The sequence below is a fragment of the Euphorbia lathyris genome, chromosome 3 (genome assembly GCF_963576675.1).
Source record: "Euphorbia lathyris chromosome 3, ddEupLath1.1, whole genome shotgun sequence".
Classification (NCBI taxonomy): Eukaryota; Viridiplantae; Streptophyta; class Magnoliopsida; order Malpighiales; family Euphorbiaceae; genus Euphorbia; species Euphorbia lathyris.
The window spans coordinates 61,968,046-61,982,127 of NC_088912.1; the positions used below are offsets into that span (position 1 = coordinate 61,968,046).

At 36.2% G+C, this 14,082-nt stretch overlaps 1 protein-coding gene across 3 annotated transcripts; it reads left to right on the top strand.

Moving 5' to 3' along the window:
* Positions 1–4,933: 4,933 nt before the first annotated feature.
* On the top strand, positions 4,934–10,896 carry LOC136221991 (potassium transporter 4). Of its 3 annotated transcripts, XM_066009466.1 has the most exons (9): positions 4,934–5,075; positions 6,659–6,899; positions 6,983–7,228; positions 7,425–7,475; positions 7,594–7,854; positions 8,147–8,199; positions 8,301–8,415; positions 8,514–8,768; positions 9,542–10,896. In XM_066009466.1, the coding sequence occupies exons 1-9, from the start codon at positions 5,031–5,033 to the stop codon at positions 10,633–10,635; spliced, it is 2,361 nt and encodes a 786-aa protein (XP_065865538.1). In that variant the 5' UTR covers positions 4,934–5,030; the 3' UTR covers positions 10,636–10,896. The 3 variants fall into 3 exon arrangements, with proteins under 3 accessions (XP_065865538.1, XP_065865539.1, XP_065865540.1); XM_066009467.1 differs by lacking the exon at positions 7,425–7,475; XM_066009468.1 differs by lacking the exons at positions 8,147–8,199; positions 8,301–8,415.
* The last annotated feature ends 3,186 nt before the right edge of the window (positions 10,897–14,082 follow it).

The following is a 14,082-nucleotide window of genomic DNA, read 5'->3' on the forward strand; positions in this document are numbered from 1 at the left end:
GAGGGACTCTAGGGACTAGACGTAGGCGGAGAGGCCGAACCAGGATAAGTCATGCTGAGTAATTTCTAACTCTCTCTCAATATATATTTATAAGTGTTGCTTGATTAAATTGCTCAGTATATAAATCGTAAAAGCTGACACTGAGTAATCTGGTGCTGAGTTGGAAGCTGACCTCAAGTGTCAATTCCCAACTCATGTGTAAAACAGTTCTAGTCAGCATCTGGCTAAAGCTGTCTTACATCTCTCGGCCGTGCTGACCTAAACTAAGTTAAGTTACTTAAGGAATTATATTAAGTCAGCATAATTAAGCGAAAAAGTTATATTAGTTCCTAACCCCACTCTTGGAACTAATCACATGGGACCAACAAGCTAAATGTTCAAGAACTTCAGAAGTGAGCTTGAATCCAGAAAATAGACGTCTCCAGCCTTCTGGATCCATCTTCAGCAGCACCATAGGACGAACACAGAGAGAGCAAGAATTTTACGAAGTCAGCTGCAGAAACACAAGCAAATTCGGGTCAACTTACACAAACCAGGTTGAGGCCTAAAAATAAGGAAGCACTACTCTATTTTGTGCTTAGTGGAGTAGCGGCATGAGTAGTGGGTAAGTGGGTGTTTAGTGGGTGCAAATTCATCCTATAAATAACCTTTTTTCTTCTTCATCGAGCCCCCCAATAATCAATACAAAAACCAATATCAACACCAAAATAATCAATCCAATACAATAATACACAACACATATCAATACAATTCTCAAATATATTCAGCCTATTCATATATTTCTAGCCAAATTCGGTCCCAATTCGGTCCATATTCAAGCTTTCGAGCCAATTTCAATCACTAATCCTTGATTCTTATCAACAATTTTAGCTACAACCGCTATAATCTCAAGCTTTCGTTCATCGAACTGAACATCAATTTATATCAGCCCCCTTTTTGCCTGATTTTAGCCACTAAAATCGTCCCTCTCGGTCCCTGATTCGGTATAATTTGCTCTTTTCCGACCAAACACAAATCCGATTCGTTTTTCCTACTCAAATTCATATCCAAATACTCACTTTCCTAGCCAAAATATCAATTTTATCACAGCAATCCCAATTTCTAAATATTCAAGTCCAATCAATTAAGTCCACTAAACACACATTTTACTCAAGTCAAGAATCGGTCTCGGGATAACGACCTCAGGCAGACACAATGTTTCAACGCGACGCTTCGACGCAACCGTTCATCGCTTCGGTTAATTTATTTCAATTGTTCATTTCAATCTCAATTATAATCATATTTATTGCTTTTGACATTGTGGATATTCAATTTGCTATTTGTCTTGGCTGTAATTATTCCTATTCGGTTTATTGTAACCCAAAACTCTTATTTTAAAGTAAATATAAAGAAAAATTCTCAAATTCTTGTGTTTTCTTTATTATTCCTACATTTTTAATTACTGAAAACTATTGGTCCAATTCTAGTTAAAATTGTGTTGAGGACAACTAGGAACCCAGGGAAACATTTTCACAATCCTTGCTTTTCCCGTACAATTGTTTGATTATCAGTCAGTTATTCATTAGACACGGGCGCATATCTATAAAAACCGTTTTCTTAAACGTAGATTGAGAACCTAATTCTCTGGCACGCCCGCATTTTTCCACACAAATCAAGGTTGTAAAAGGAATATTTTTGTTACTAAAAAATATCGCCAACAATTTCTGGCACGCCCAGTGGGACCAATTACCAAAACTACGGTTTCATAAGCTTTGCCAAAAAGTTTAAAAACATTTTTCTTTAACTTTTGTTATGTGACACTCATTTTTCACCCCACTTCACTCTCACCAGAATTTGTTAGCTAACGCAAACAATTTCTAGCACGCCCAATGGGACCTAAAAACATTTGTTTTTTATTAGGACCAAAACTATGGTTTCATAAACTTTGCCAAAAAGTTTAGAATTTTTTTTTACGAATCTAGCTTTCTTAAACGCCCCTTTTCCCGTGGCTTTTCCATATTTACAATTTCACCCAAAATTTTCAATTAATTTTGAGTCATATTCTGGTTGATTTGCCGATTCTACAATTTTAATTCATTACAATCATCACATTAATTTAGCTTTAAACTTACGAATATTGTTTGACTTGTTGCTTGAGTTTCAATTTACAAAATTTCATTTACACACTTAAAGTTTTTATGTGTTTAGTTTCAACCGGTTCACACTTTTGGTTACCAAAGTTTAACCAAACTTTACAAAAAAAATTCGAAAGTTTACACACGCAAGATGGCTCTTAGAAAGACAAGAAAGGAAGTATCCGATAGTAGCAACATCCAGGGATAGAAAACACCCGAGGATATCCTAGCTGTCGGACAGGTAGTTGAGACAATTAACCAGTTCGAGACCCAGGATGGACAAACATGTCCACTAGAGAAAGACCGTTTCGAGATCATGATCAAAAGGGCCCTACAACAGTAACGGAAAGCGATGGAAAGGTCTAGAAGAGAACAGGACGAAGCTGACATGAAATGGGCGAGGACGCTCACTCAACTTATACGGGCTGCATATTGCGAGGCCGAACCTGTGAAGGTGGCAGGTAAGGCCCCAGTTGTGCAGGAAAACATCAGTATTGTTGACCTGACTTCTGAAATCAGCAAAATACCTGAGAAATGCGTAGAAGCTGTAATGAAAGCCAACAACGGCGCAGCTGAGAAGCAAAGTTCACCAGCTGACCAAAAATACAAACGACCTTCAGCTCGTGAAGAAAACATGAAATTCAACGAGCGAGGTGACAGGATTAGCCCGAATTGTGGTTCAGCCTCAATGCCCGCAGCAGCTGTGCATTACAAAGGGCATACAGGGATGGACAACAGGGCAAGCAATTATGATGACTACCCCAACCGGACTTGGGGGGGTAAGATTCGTGATTATGGTTATAATAAAAATGCTCCTATACAGGTTGACCAGGTCAATGACGTGGACGACAAGCAGTGCATCAGGGATGTGGTGTGAGAAATTTACGGGTATAACTTAAGAGAAGTTTATCGCCCCGAGTCTTTTAAACCTTACCCTAGGCGGATTGACCAAAATTTCCCTTTTCCATATAATTTTAGAATTCCTGACTTTACTTTGTCATCAGGGGAAGAAAGTCAATCCACGATGGAGCATATCACACGATTCACTTTTCAGTGTAGCGAACTTAGTTCAGAGCTGAATTTTGACATGTTTAAGCTTCGTCTATTTGCTGGTTCTCTTACAGGGCCTACATTTTCATGGTATGTTGCATTGCCTGCAGAATCTATTGATAGCTGGAGGCGAATGAAGGACACTTTTCATGCCCACTTATACAGGACGGAGCCCGAGGTGAGTATCGCTGAGCTAGCATGTATAGTTCAGCGCCAAGGTGAGTTTGTAGAAGCTTTTGTTAATAGATTCAAACGTATGAGGCATAGATTTCGTGTCAATTTGCCTAAAGTTGAATTTGTTAGGCTGGCCCAAAGGGTTTAGATTTTGAGAACCGTAAGAAGTTCTAAGGAATAGAATTTCGTGATTTTTATGATCTTATTGCTAAAGTCGCGGAGTATGAGGAACTGATGCGAGAGGATTATAGGAGAAAAAAGAATTTTGTTGGTAGCTATCACCAGGAAACTCAAAATTATGAGGCTGCAGTGGCCGAGATGGTAGCCACAGGCTCCAAAGTTTGCCCCATGTTAGCTAAGAATTCATAGGTACCGGAGGTGGTGAAAAGGAACACCAATGCGCAATATACTTTCGACACCTCCAGAACAGAGGAAATATTTTATTACCTCCTGCAGGAGGAATTCGTTACCTTACCCTTCGGACATGTCATGCCAAAGAGGGAGGAGATTCATGGAAGGACTTACTGTAAGTATCACGATGCATGGAGTTATAACACTTCCTCTTGTTTTATTTTCAAGAACATTGTACAAGACAGGATCGACCGAAGAGTTATCCAGTTTCCGGCAAAAAAGGCGAGCATGCTAATTGACGATGATCTGATGCCAGCAGCGGTAATGATCAACGCCACCTCAGTGCAACTCAAGTCAAGCAAGCAGGAATTTACAAGCTCCATCCACCAGAAGTTCAGCGGAGCTCCAATGACGCGACAAGTATGGGTACCGAAAGGAACTCTACCACCAAGGTCAGTACAAAAAAAAAAAACAAAGAGGACTTGGGGGGTAAAAAGAAATATCAAATAGAAACGCCCCAGCGTCCTCCTATATTCATTGTTCCATCTGCTACGGTGCCGAAAGGGCAATGGCAGGTGAATCAGCATAGAAAATTTACAAGACCTCTCTCAAAAAAGTCACTTTGGTCATTTTTCGATCACCACCAAAACAAACGTTAATAAATTAAACACTACTATTCTTCAAACCTTTGTCTACTTCATGCATCATAAATTCTCATATTACATGACATGTCATCAATTTTGGTGAGATAGTGATTGGAAAATGACTAAAATAACTTTATTAGGACAAAAACAAACATAAATAATTTTATTGAGACAAATCAAACTTTTACGATCGTTTGGGGACATTGTCCAAACATTTGTGACCATTAGTGCTAATTACCTGGTATTAAGTGGGTTCGTTAACAATAATCTATTAGCATTGTTGATATATGATAGTGTAGTGAGTATGAATCTTTAGGACATATCCTGTTGAGATCTGTAGAGTCGATGCACTCAGTTTACTTTCTTTAGCAGAAGTACATTGATTAACCAAGGTTGAACCTTTTGTTTCGGTTGTTTGATTAGTCCATGAGTAATAGGAATGATTGGTGGTGCGAACCAAATCACATGAGGCTGGATTACACGTGAGAGAATTCATCTCCACACACATTCACCCGCGTTGCTTGCGCGTGCCTTGTTTTTAATTTTTTGTATTTTAATTCCGTTGAGATAACTCTATTATTGAAATTAATAATTAAAAAAAAAAAACATTACTGTTTGATTAAATTATTAAATAAAATTACTCAATACAAGAAGAAAAAGAGAAGAGCCACTCCTTCACCAGCTTGGCTCTGCCAACATGGAACCAGAATCTGGACTTCACTCTCCTTCTAATCCTTCTCAGGTTAGGGTTCGTTTGAAAATTCTATTACGAAATCTTGATTCTTCTTCACCCTTTTTATCTTCCTTTCTCATTTTTATGTCATTCTTGATTTCCTACCTTCTATATTTAATTCCTCTTCTTTATCTACCGCTTTTTATTTGTTTTTTTACCTGATTCCTGTTTATATGGAGTCTCCCTTACGGATGATTTTGGAAACGAAAATAACTAATGTCGTTCTTATATTTTAAGATCTTAAGTTGATTTCATTGTTGGATGTTGAGAGTTTTAATTTGTCGTCGTGCGACTGATTTTAATTAGTTCACATATTCTGCTACTCAGCTTATTCTGACTGAGTTTGGTCTGCTTGATTAATTCTCTCGTAATTCCTGCTCTCAGTTTGTTATTTATCTATTTTTTTCTAATTGATTTTTCTTCTATATATCTATGTTCTGTGCATGGATTTTATGGTGGAACTGGAAATAAATAAATATCATATTCAGATGGCCAACTTCAATGGTTTCATAGGGCTAAGGAAATACAAAACAGCTGCTTGAATAGAAAACAGCCCTTGTTTCCATCAGTTTTCAATCATAAATCTACCTACCGCTTTTTGTTTAGCTCCACTGCGTACTTTAATATTTTTTTCTTCCTTCAAATACGTCTTTAGTTATTCTTTTTCATCAAGTTCATGTTTCTAATGTTCATTAATCTGGAATCTTATTGTCAATTTCCGGGTCTATTATTAAATGTTGAAATTACTCCAATTAATAATACATTTTTGGATTTATTATAATTTGTTTGATTTTGTCAATATTGCTATCTTTGATTTATGATGAGACTTTCAAAGGTGATTTTAGAATTATATTTATATATTAGTTTGTTGATTGATTTAAAACATGCTCATATTAGTCATTTTATATACTAACGACAATAGTTAATCCTGCTTTTACCAAACACTAGTAATCAAACAACAAACAACTAACCTTAACAGTATAGCTGAACCAAACCCGCTCTAAGTCTAGTTTGTGTTTTTCATTTGACACACTAATTATAGGCTTAAATGTAAGTTCAGCATCATGGCTTGGTAATTACTGGCTTTTGACTTCATTAGAGGAACAGTAAAATTCCATTTCTTAGCTTAATTTTAGTTATATTCCTTTTGACTGTGAAAAATATTGTTAGATTTTTATCAAAAATTTGATCAAAGTATGGAAAAATAAGGTATCCATGTATATGGATTATTTCCACAAATGAAGAATGTGTCTCTCATAAGCCTTTGATTTCCGTTTGTTCCTTTGCCTGATCAATAGCATGTTGGTCAAGCTGTATTCCAAAGCTTAGCACTCTTGCTACAGTATCTTAGATCTTTTAGTGCCTTGTTATAGTACATTGATACTTTGCAGGATAATATTTGTTAATTTTATGTGAACCTAATGTACCATCTCCTTAATGTGGCATTCTTACTATAATCCACATATTTATATTATTGATAAAAAGTTCTTGAATTATTGTTGATCGCGATGAACTAACAACACCTTTCTTTGAATTGACAATTCAGTTAGTATCTTAATGCAAGCTCTAACTTAATTTGTGCGGTTTTGCAGCTTTCATGGGTTAACCTCTCTAGGAATCTAATCTTAGCTTACCAAAGCTTCGGGGTTGTATATGGAGACCTTAGTACCTCACCTCTTTATGTTTTCACGGGTACATTTACTGATAAGCTGCAGAACCATCAAAATGAGGAAGCAATATTTGGTCTATTTTCATTGATTTTCTGGACCCTTACATTGTTACCGTTGATTAAGTATGTCTTTATACTATTGAGTGCAGATGATAATGGTGAAGGTAACACATAGCTTGATTTCACTTTTCCCTTATGAGTAGACCAGTTTCATACAATTTCTGCTAATATATTTGATTCATATCAGGTGGCACATTTGCACTTTATTCCCTGCTTTGCAGGCATTCAAAGTTTAGTTTACTTCACAATCAACAAGCAGCTGACGAGGAGCTCTCATCCTACAAGTATGGCCCCTCATCACACGGTGCTGGCTCCTCTGCACTGAAGAGATTTCTGGAGAAGCACAAAAGGCTACGGACTGTTCTGCTTGTTGTGGTTTTGTTTAGCGCTTCCATGCTTATAGGAGATGGTGTACTTACTCCAGCAATATCAGGTAATGCATTGACGTAGCCTGTAAGTTATGAATGATGTTTTCAATTAGTTGATTGTTTGACCTTTAGAAATTCTTTCATTTATAATTTGGCGATGACGATAGGGATGGCATATGGTTCTTTTGCCCATTTCAGTTTTGGTAATATATTAACCTATTCAATTAGAATTGTTTTTTTTTTTTTTTTTTTTGCTTGCAGTTTTATCATCAGTATCGGGGCTAGAAGTTACCCAAAATAAATTAACAAAGGGTATCTTTTTCCTTGAATAACTCTGTTCTCAAGTTTATAGATCATGATGCATATGCACATGTTGATCTTGGCAAGTTAGCATCTTTGGTTTGTTTATCTCACTTGTTACTATTGTTAGGTGAACTTGTCTTGCTCGCTTGTATCATTTTGGTGGGCCTGTTTGCCCTTCAGCATTTTGGCACCCACAGGGTAGCAATTGTGTTCGCACCAATTGTAATAATCTGGTTGGTATCGATATTTTCCATCGGGCTGTACAACATTATTTACTGGAATCCAAAGATAGTTCGTGCACTTTCACCCCATTATATTATCAGGTTCTTCAGTGAGACTGGTAGTGATGGTTGGATTTCTCTTGGAGGGGTGCTTCTTTCAGTAACTGGTAATTACATTGAATTCAAACATTTTTGAAGTTTTTGTTGATTTCCATCGTTCTTCAAATATTTTTATTACAGTGAGTTATATGACCACACTTAGTGTATTTGAAGTATTTGAGTTTTACTTTTGAGTTTACCATGTGTAACTACAAATCTGTTGCACATGATATTCATAGATTTGGTTTTGTTAGAAGTAATTGGTGCTAACAAGTTCTTCAAACATATTATACCTGATTCAATTTTATACATTACTTATCTTAATACGCTAACTGATAAGAATTTTCTCAATCTCACCAGGCACTGAAGCTATGTTTGCTGACCTGGGTCATTTCACATCCTTATCTATAAGGGTGGGTATAGATGTTGACCCTAACTTTTTGTACATGAGATAATACTTATTGTTTTTCTTTACTGAGATTATGAATTTGAAGTATCTTCTTTTCTCTGACAGCTTGCTTTTGCATTTGTCGTATACCCTTGTTTGGTGGTACAATATATGGGTCAGGCTGCATTTCTGTCTAAAAACCTCAACTCCGTTGAGAACAGTTTCTATGACTCAATACCTAGTATGCATTGTGACACTAAATAATATTTACTACCATCCATAATTTTTCTATGTTGGGTTTGGAATAATTTTGATATCTTTTTTTGTATTGTATTGCAGAACCTGTATTTTGGCCTGTCTTTATTATTGCAACCCTCGCTGCTATTGTTGGGAGCCAGGCAGTTATTACTGCTACTTTCTCCATTGTTAAACAATGCCATGCCCTTGGTTGTTTCCCACGAGTTAAAGTTGTCCACACTTCAAAACACATGTATGGACAGATATACATCCCTGAAATAAATTGGATCCTTATGGTTCTTACTCTTGCAATAACTCTTGGATTTCAGGACACAACACTAATTGGAAATGCTTATGGTAATTTCTTAACCTGTCTTTGATATTTTAAAGCATTTGTCTGCATCAGTTTTGTAATTATTAGAGGGTGTTTGTTTCCTATTTTTTAAACTGCTGTTTGCTGTTTTGGTTGAAAAAGGAGATATAAGCCGTTTGGTTAAATATTCAAAACAGCTGCTGATTGCTGTTGAATAAGGAATTAGCTGCTTTTTGAATCAGCAGCAAAACACTACTTTTTTATAATGCATCTACCGTTCACTTTTTTTTTTCCTTAAATACCCTTTCAAAATTAAGGTAAACATGTTCTGTCCATCACAAGCATTATTGTTCTATTTCATTTTTTTATTATTTTTTTATTGTACTGGATTTGAGCACTCTAATAAGATGTTTTGGCCACCCAATTTTGGGTTGTGAATGATTAATGTTTCTGAAAAAAAAAGTAATAAGGGTAGATTCATTATTCAATTGGTGAGTGTTTATGAATAAAATATAAACGTAATTTAAATTATTTATTTATTAATTTTAGAATTACTTATTGATTTGAAATAGGTCTATATTCGTCATTTTATATACTAACAGCAACTGTTGATTATAATTTTACCAAACACTAATAATCAAACAGCAAATAACAAAACAGCAAACAGCAACAGTAAACAGCAAACAGCAAACAGCAACAGTAATAGCAAACAGCAACAGCAAACAGCAACAGCTAAACCAAACAGGCCCTTAGATTTTCTTTTTCCATTGTATATGTGTTTATGACTTCAATTTTGACGCTGTGTTTTTGTTCTCAGGGCTTGCATGTGTGACAATTATGTTCATCACGACATTTCTCATATCACTTGTCATATACTTCGTTTGGCAGAAACATATTGTTCTGGCAGCTTTCTTCCTGCTATTTTTCTGGTGCATTGAGGGTGTTTACTTTTCAGCAGCTCTCATGAAAGTTCCACGTGGAGGGTGGGTCCCTCTCGTACTCTCAGTTATCTTTATGCTTGTGATGTACATCTGGCATTATGGGACTCGTAGGAAGTACAACTATGATCTGCACAACAAAGTATCGCTAAAATGGTTGCTGGGTTTGGGCCCCAGCCTTGGAATTGTCCGCGTGCCAGGGATAGGCCTCATTTACTCAGAACTGGCAACTGGTGTACCAGCAATCTTCTCACATTTTGTAACAAACCTCCCTGCATTCCACCAGGTTTTAGTTTTTGTTTGTGTAAAATCTGTCCCAGTTCCTTACGTATCCCCTGATGAACGCTTCCTGATTGGCCGAGTGTGTCCAAGACCATATCGCATGTATAGATGCATCGTTAGGTACGGGTACAAGGATATCCAGCGGGATGATGGGGATTTTGAGAACAAGCTTATACAGAGCATAGCTGAGTTCATCCAGATGGAAGCAGTAGAACCGCAGTCCAGTAGTTCAGAAAGTGCATCACTAGATGGTCGGATGGCTGTTATGAGTGTTAGATCTGCCCAATCAAGTATGAGTTTAGTAATAAGTGAGGAAGATATTATTAGCATTGAAGATTCTGTCCAAAGCAGTAGTAAATCTTTAACTCTCCAAAGTCTAAGATCTGCTTACGACGATTATAGTCAACAACAGATTAGGAGGCGTCAGGTGAGGTTTCAGTTACCACAAAACCCATCTATGGATATTTCAGTAAGAGAAGAGCTTGTGGATTTAATACAGGCCAAGGAAGCAGGTGTTGCTTATATTGTGGGGCATTCATATGTGAAGGCTAGAAGAACATCCTCATTTATGAAGAAGATCGCCATTGATATCTGTTATTCATTCCTTCGGAAGAATTGCAGGGGCCCTGCTGTGGCACTTAATATTCCACACATAAGTCTGATTGAAGTTGGCATGATATACTATGTCTAGTAGCACACTGTCCTGCTCAGCGACATTTTTAAGGCTCAATAGGTTGCTTTCATGCTTATCCTTCATCATACGTCTCTTCCTTTGTTGCTCATCTGTAGATAAATTTCTCTGCAGTCAATTAGTAGAAGATAAGATAGAATTGCATTTTTTATTCGGTCTTATTTTATTTACATATGTTCCTTTGTATACCTCTCCCCCAAATGTCATTAAATATCCTCGTTTTCATAATTGATAGCAACAAAATGAATATTCTAAACTTAAGCAATTACTAGTCTCTATGCCAAATATGACCATGCACCTACCTATCCTTTGGAGTCCCATAAGTAACTCCCCTAATTACTAAGGTTCCCTTTGGTACCCTGTGATGGCGTTGTTATGTAATGCTCGTTATAATGGAGATTCATTACCATAATTGGTTTGATATATTTTTTGCCTTTAATAAAATCATAAATATATGAATCTCCATTATGAATCATCTTTTTATTCTTTTTTTGTTATTATTATTAATTAGCATCCATAGTTCTTATTTCTTTTAATTCTTATTAAATTGTGATGGAAAATGAGAAAAAAAATACGGGAAAAAATAAGAAAAAAATGGAAAAATTTGGATGAATATTAAAAATGGAAAAAGTGGAAAAAATGAGAAAAATAGGAAAACTAATAAAAATTATGAAAAAAGGAGAAAACGTGAAAATGAGAAAATGGTGAAAAAAAGAGAAAAATGCTACAAACATAAAAACAAAACGGAGATAACATGTAAAATAAGAAAAACATGAAAAATAAAAAAAGGAATACAAACTTGCATTAATATAAAAGTTCATTACAAGTGATACAAGGGGAAGTGCAAGAATGATAATCTTCCAACAGAGTAATAGGAGAGTGTAACGACCCGGTCCGGAGTGGGTAGCGTTGGGGTAAGAAGGCCTGAGCAAGGAGCGGCCCTAAGGGATGGCGATGGGGGCAGGAATGAACTGAATTCCACATCGGAAATGGAGAGGGAGTGATTGAGACTTATTAGTAAAATGTGAATCCAATACATGCAGACGCGTTTTAAAGCCGTGAGGCCCAATGTGTTGGAATTGGGCCAGAGCGGACAATATCTACATGGTATTGGACCAGGGTGTTACAATTGGTATCAGAGCCGACTCTCCACGTACGATGTGTGGTTCGGGGACGAACCAGGCGGAAGCTGGTGGGCCTGTAACGACCCGGTCCGGAGTGGGTAGCGCCGGGGTAAGAAGGCCTGAGCAAGGAGCGGCCCTAAGGGATGACGATGGGGCAGGAATGAACTGAATCCCACATCGAAAATGGAGAGGGAGTGATTGGGACTTATTAGTAAAATGTGAATCCAATACATGCAGACGCGTTTTAAAGCCGTGAGGCCCAATGTGTTGGAATTGGGCCAGAGCGGACAATATCTACATGGTATTGGACCAGGGTGTTACAATTTAATGTAACACCCGTTTCAAATTTCCTTCTAATTAATTAATATTAGACTATTGTACACAACTAAAACCTTGCTAAAAAAAAACAGATGTCATAAACATATCAATAAATTAATTTTCCAAGCTTTACATCTCAAAACCTAGTAATAAGTCTATATTTTAACTATAGACTGCAACGTAGTTTCAACATACTAGTTATCTTGATTGAACCGCTAATCAGTTAATACCTTTAACCTGGAAAGAACACTGAGAGAGAGTGGGGTGAGCTTGGGGGCTCAGTAAGATAGCTAATTATATACATAGCACAATCATCCGAGCATACAATTCAGTTTATATGCATTTAATAATTAATAGGTGACCAAACATTAATCACGACTTTGAAAATATTTATTTATTTATTTAGTTAAGGGCCCTGCTTGCTAAGGAGATATATACTCAATGGTTTGCCGACCAACCCAAAACTATAATAATCTCAATCTCAATCTCATCACAATATATCACATTAAACAGCACAGGATACCCCCGCCAGGTATCCCCGCACTACTCCAGTACGTAGCAAAACAGCACAGAGTACCCTTGCATCCCGAGGTACTCCGGCACTAATCTCAAGGACAAGTGCCTAGCAATTAAACTTCAGTTCATCCATATACATAGAACCACAACTCAACCATTGAGCATAACTCCACCTAAGCAAGCCATTGTTTTACATCTAATATTATTTTTGTACTTTGTATACCACACTTTCGTATTCTTCAAACGACATCCTATGTCTCGTCGAATTAAATATCACTATAAAATCCTTCATTAAACTCAAACGCAATATACACGCAATATATTTGATACTGATAATAACCATCGAATTTCATGTCGACAATTAATATCAATAAATGATCAATTTCATCACTATTTCATATTCACAAATCCATCGCATCAATCACACTATTCCAATTTAAACACAATAACTACAATTATAACTGTCAATTATAGAGAGTATACAAATAAATATAAACTATGCGTTTAATTAACCACTTACTTGCATCTTGAACGATAGATTAATGAATACACGATAGATCAATGGTATTCTGGAAAAACTCGAACTTTTCTGGTTCTTCTTCAAAAATACTTTTTTTGCGGCTACCATGAAAACTAGGGGTTTTTTTTCTTTTTCTGTATTCTCCCCTTTCCTCTCTTTTTTTCTAAAAACCTCTGGAATATATACTTTGAATAGGAATTAATTTAATTGATAAAATTATTATTATATTCTCAACTAAACTTAGATGATAACTATGACTATTAATATATATTTTTTCAACACATCTCTTCTTTTATTGTGCGGCTTCCATATCAAAAACTATAGGCTAGGTTTCTAATGTTTATATAGTCTAGTAACTAACTTATTTAACTATGACTATAAATATAATTATAACTCTATTCTATTTTATTTTATTATGATTATTTTTTTTATATATTTATTACCTTTTAATATTATTTTTACTTTTAACCTAAACTTGTTACTTTTTCATTAACACCACCCAAATAAATTATATTCTAATAAATTTTTTTACGGGTGTTACAGAGAGACTAGGTTAGTCCCTCATTTGGCCAAAATATGAGCCGCCTGAGTTTGGTCTCTAGGTTCGTACGTGAACTTTACAGGTGATAGAAGGACATAAACTTCTTTTATGGCTTATACAATGGTTCACATCTCTAGATTGATATATGGAATCAATAGCAACTTTGCCATCGGAGGTGACAACAATGTATTAAATTCCATATTGTTCGACATGGGCTACGGACCAACATCGACTAAGGGGACAGGCACCAGACAGAATCACCTTACATGTGTGGATGTCGACTATAGCATCATATTCAAGATTGACAAAACCCAATTGGAAGTGAGGATACTAATTAATGTTATCATGAACCCACACATCTATCAACCTTATTAACTGAAGCAGTTGAGAGGAAGGTTTGAAATACGAATCCAGAAACCACAATGTGA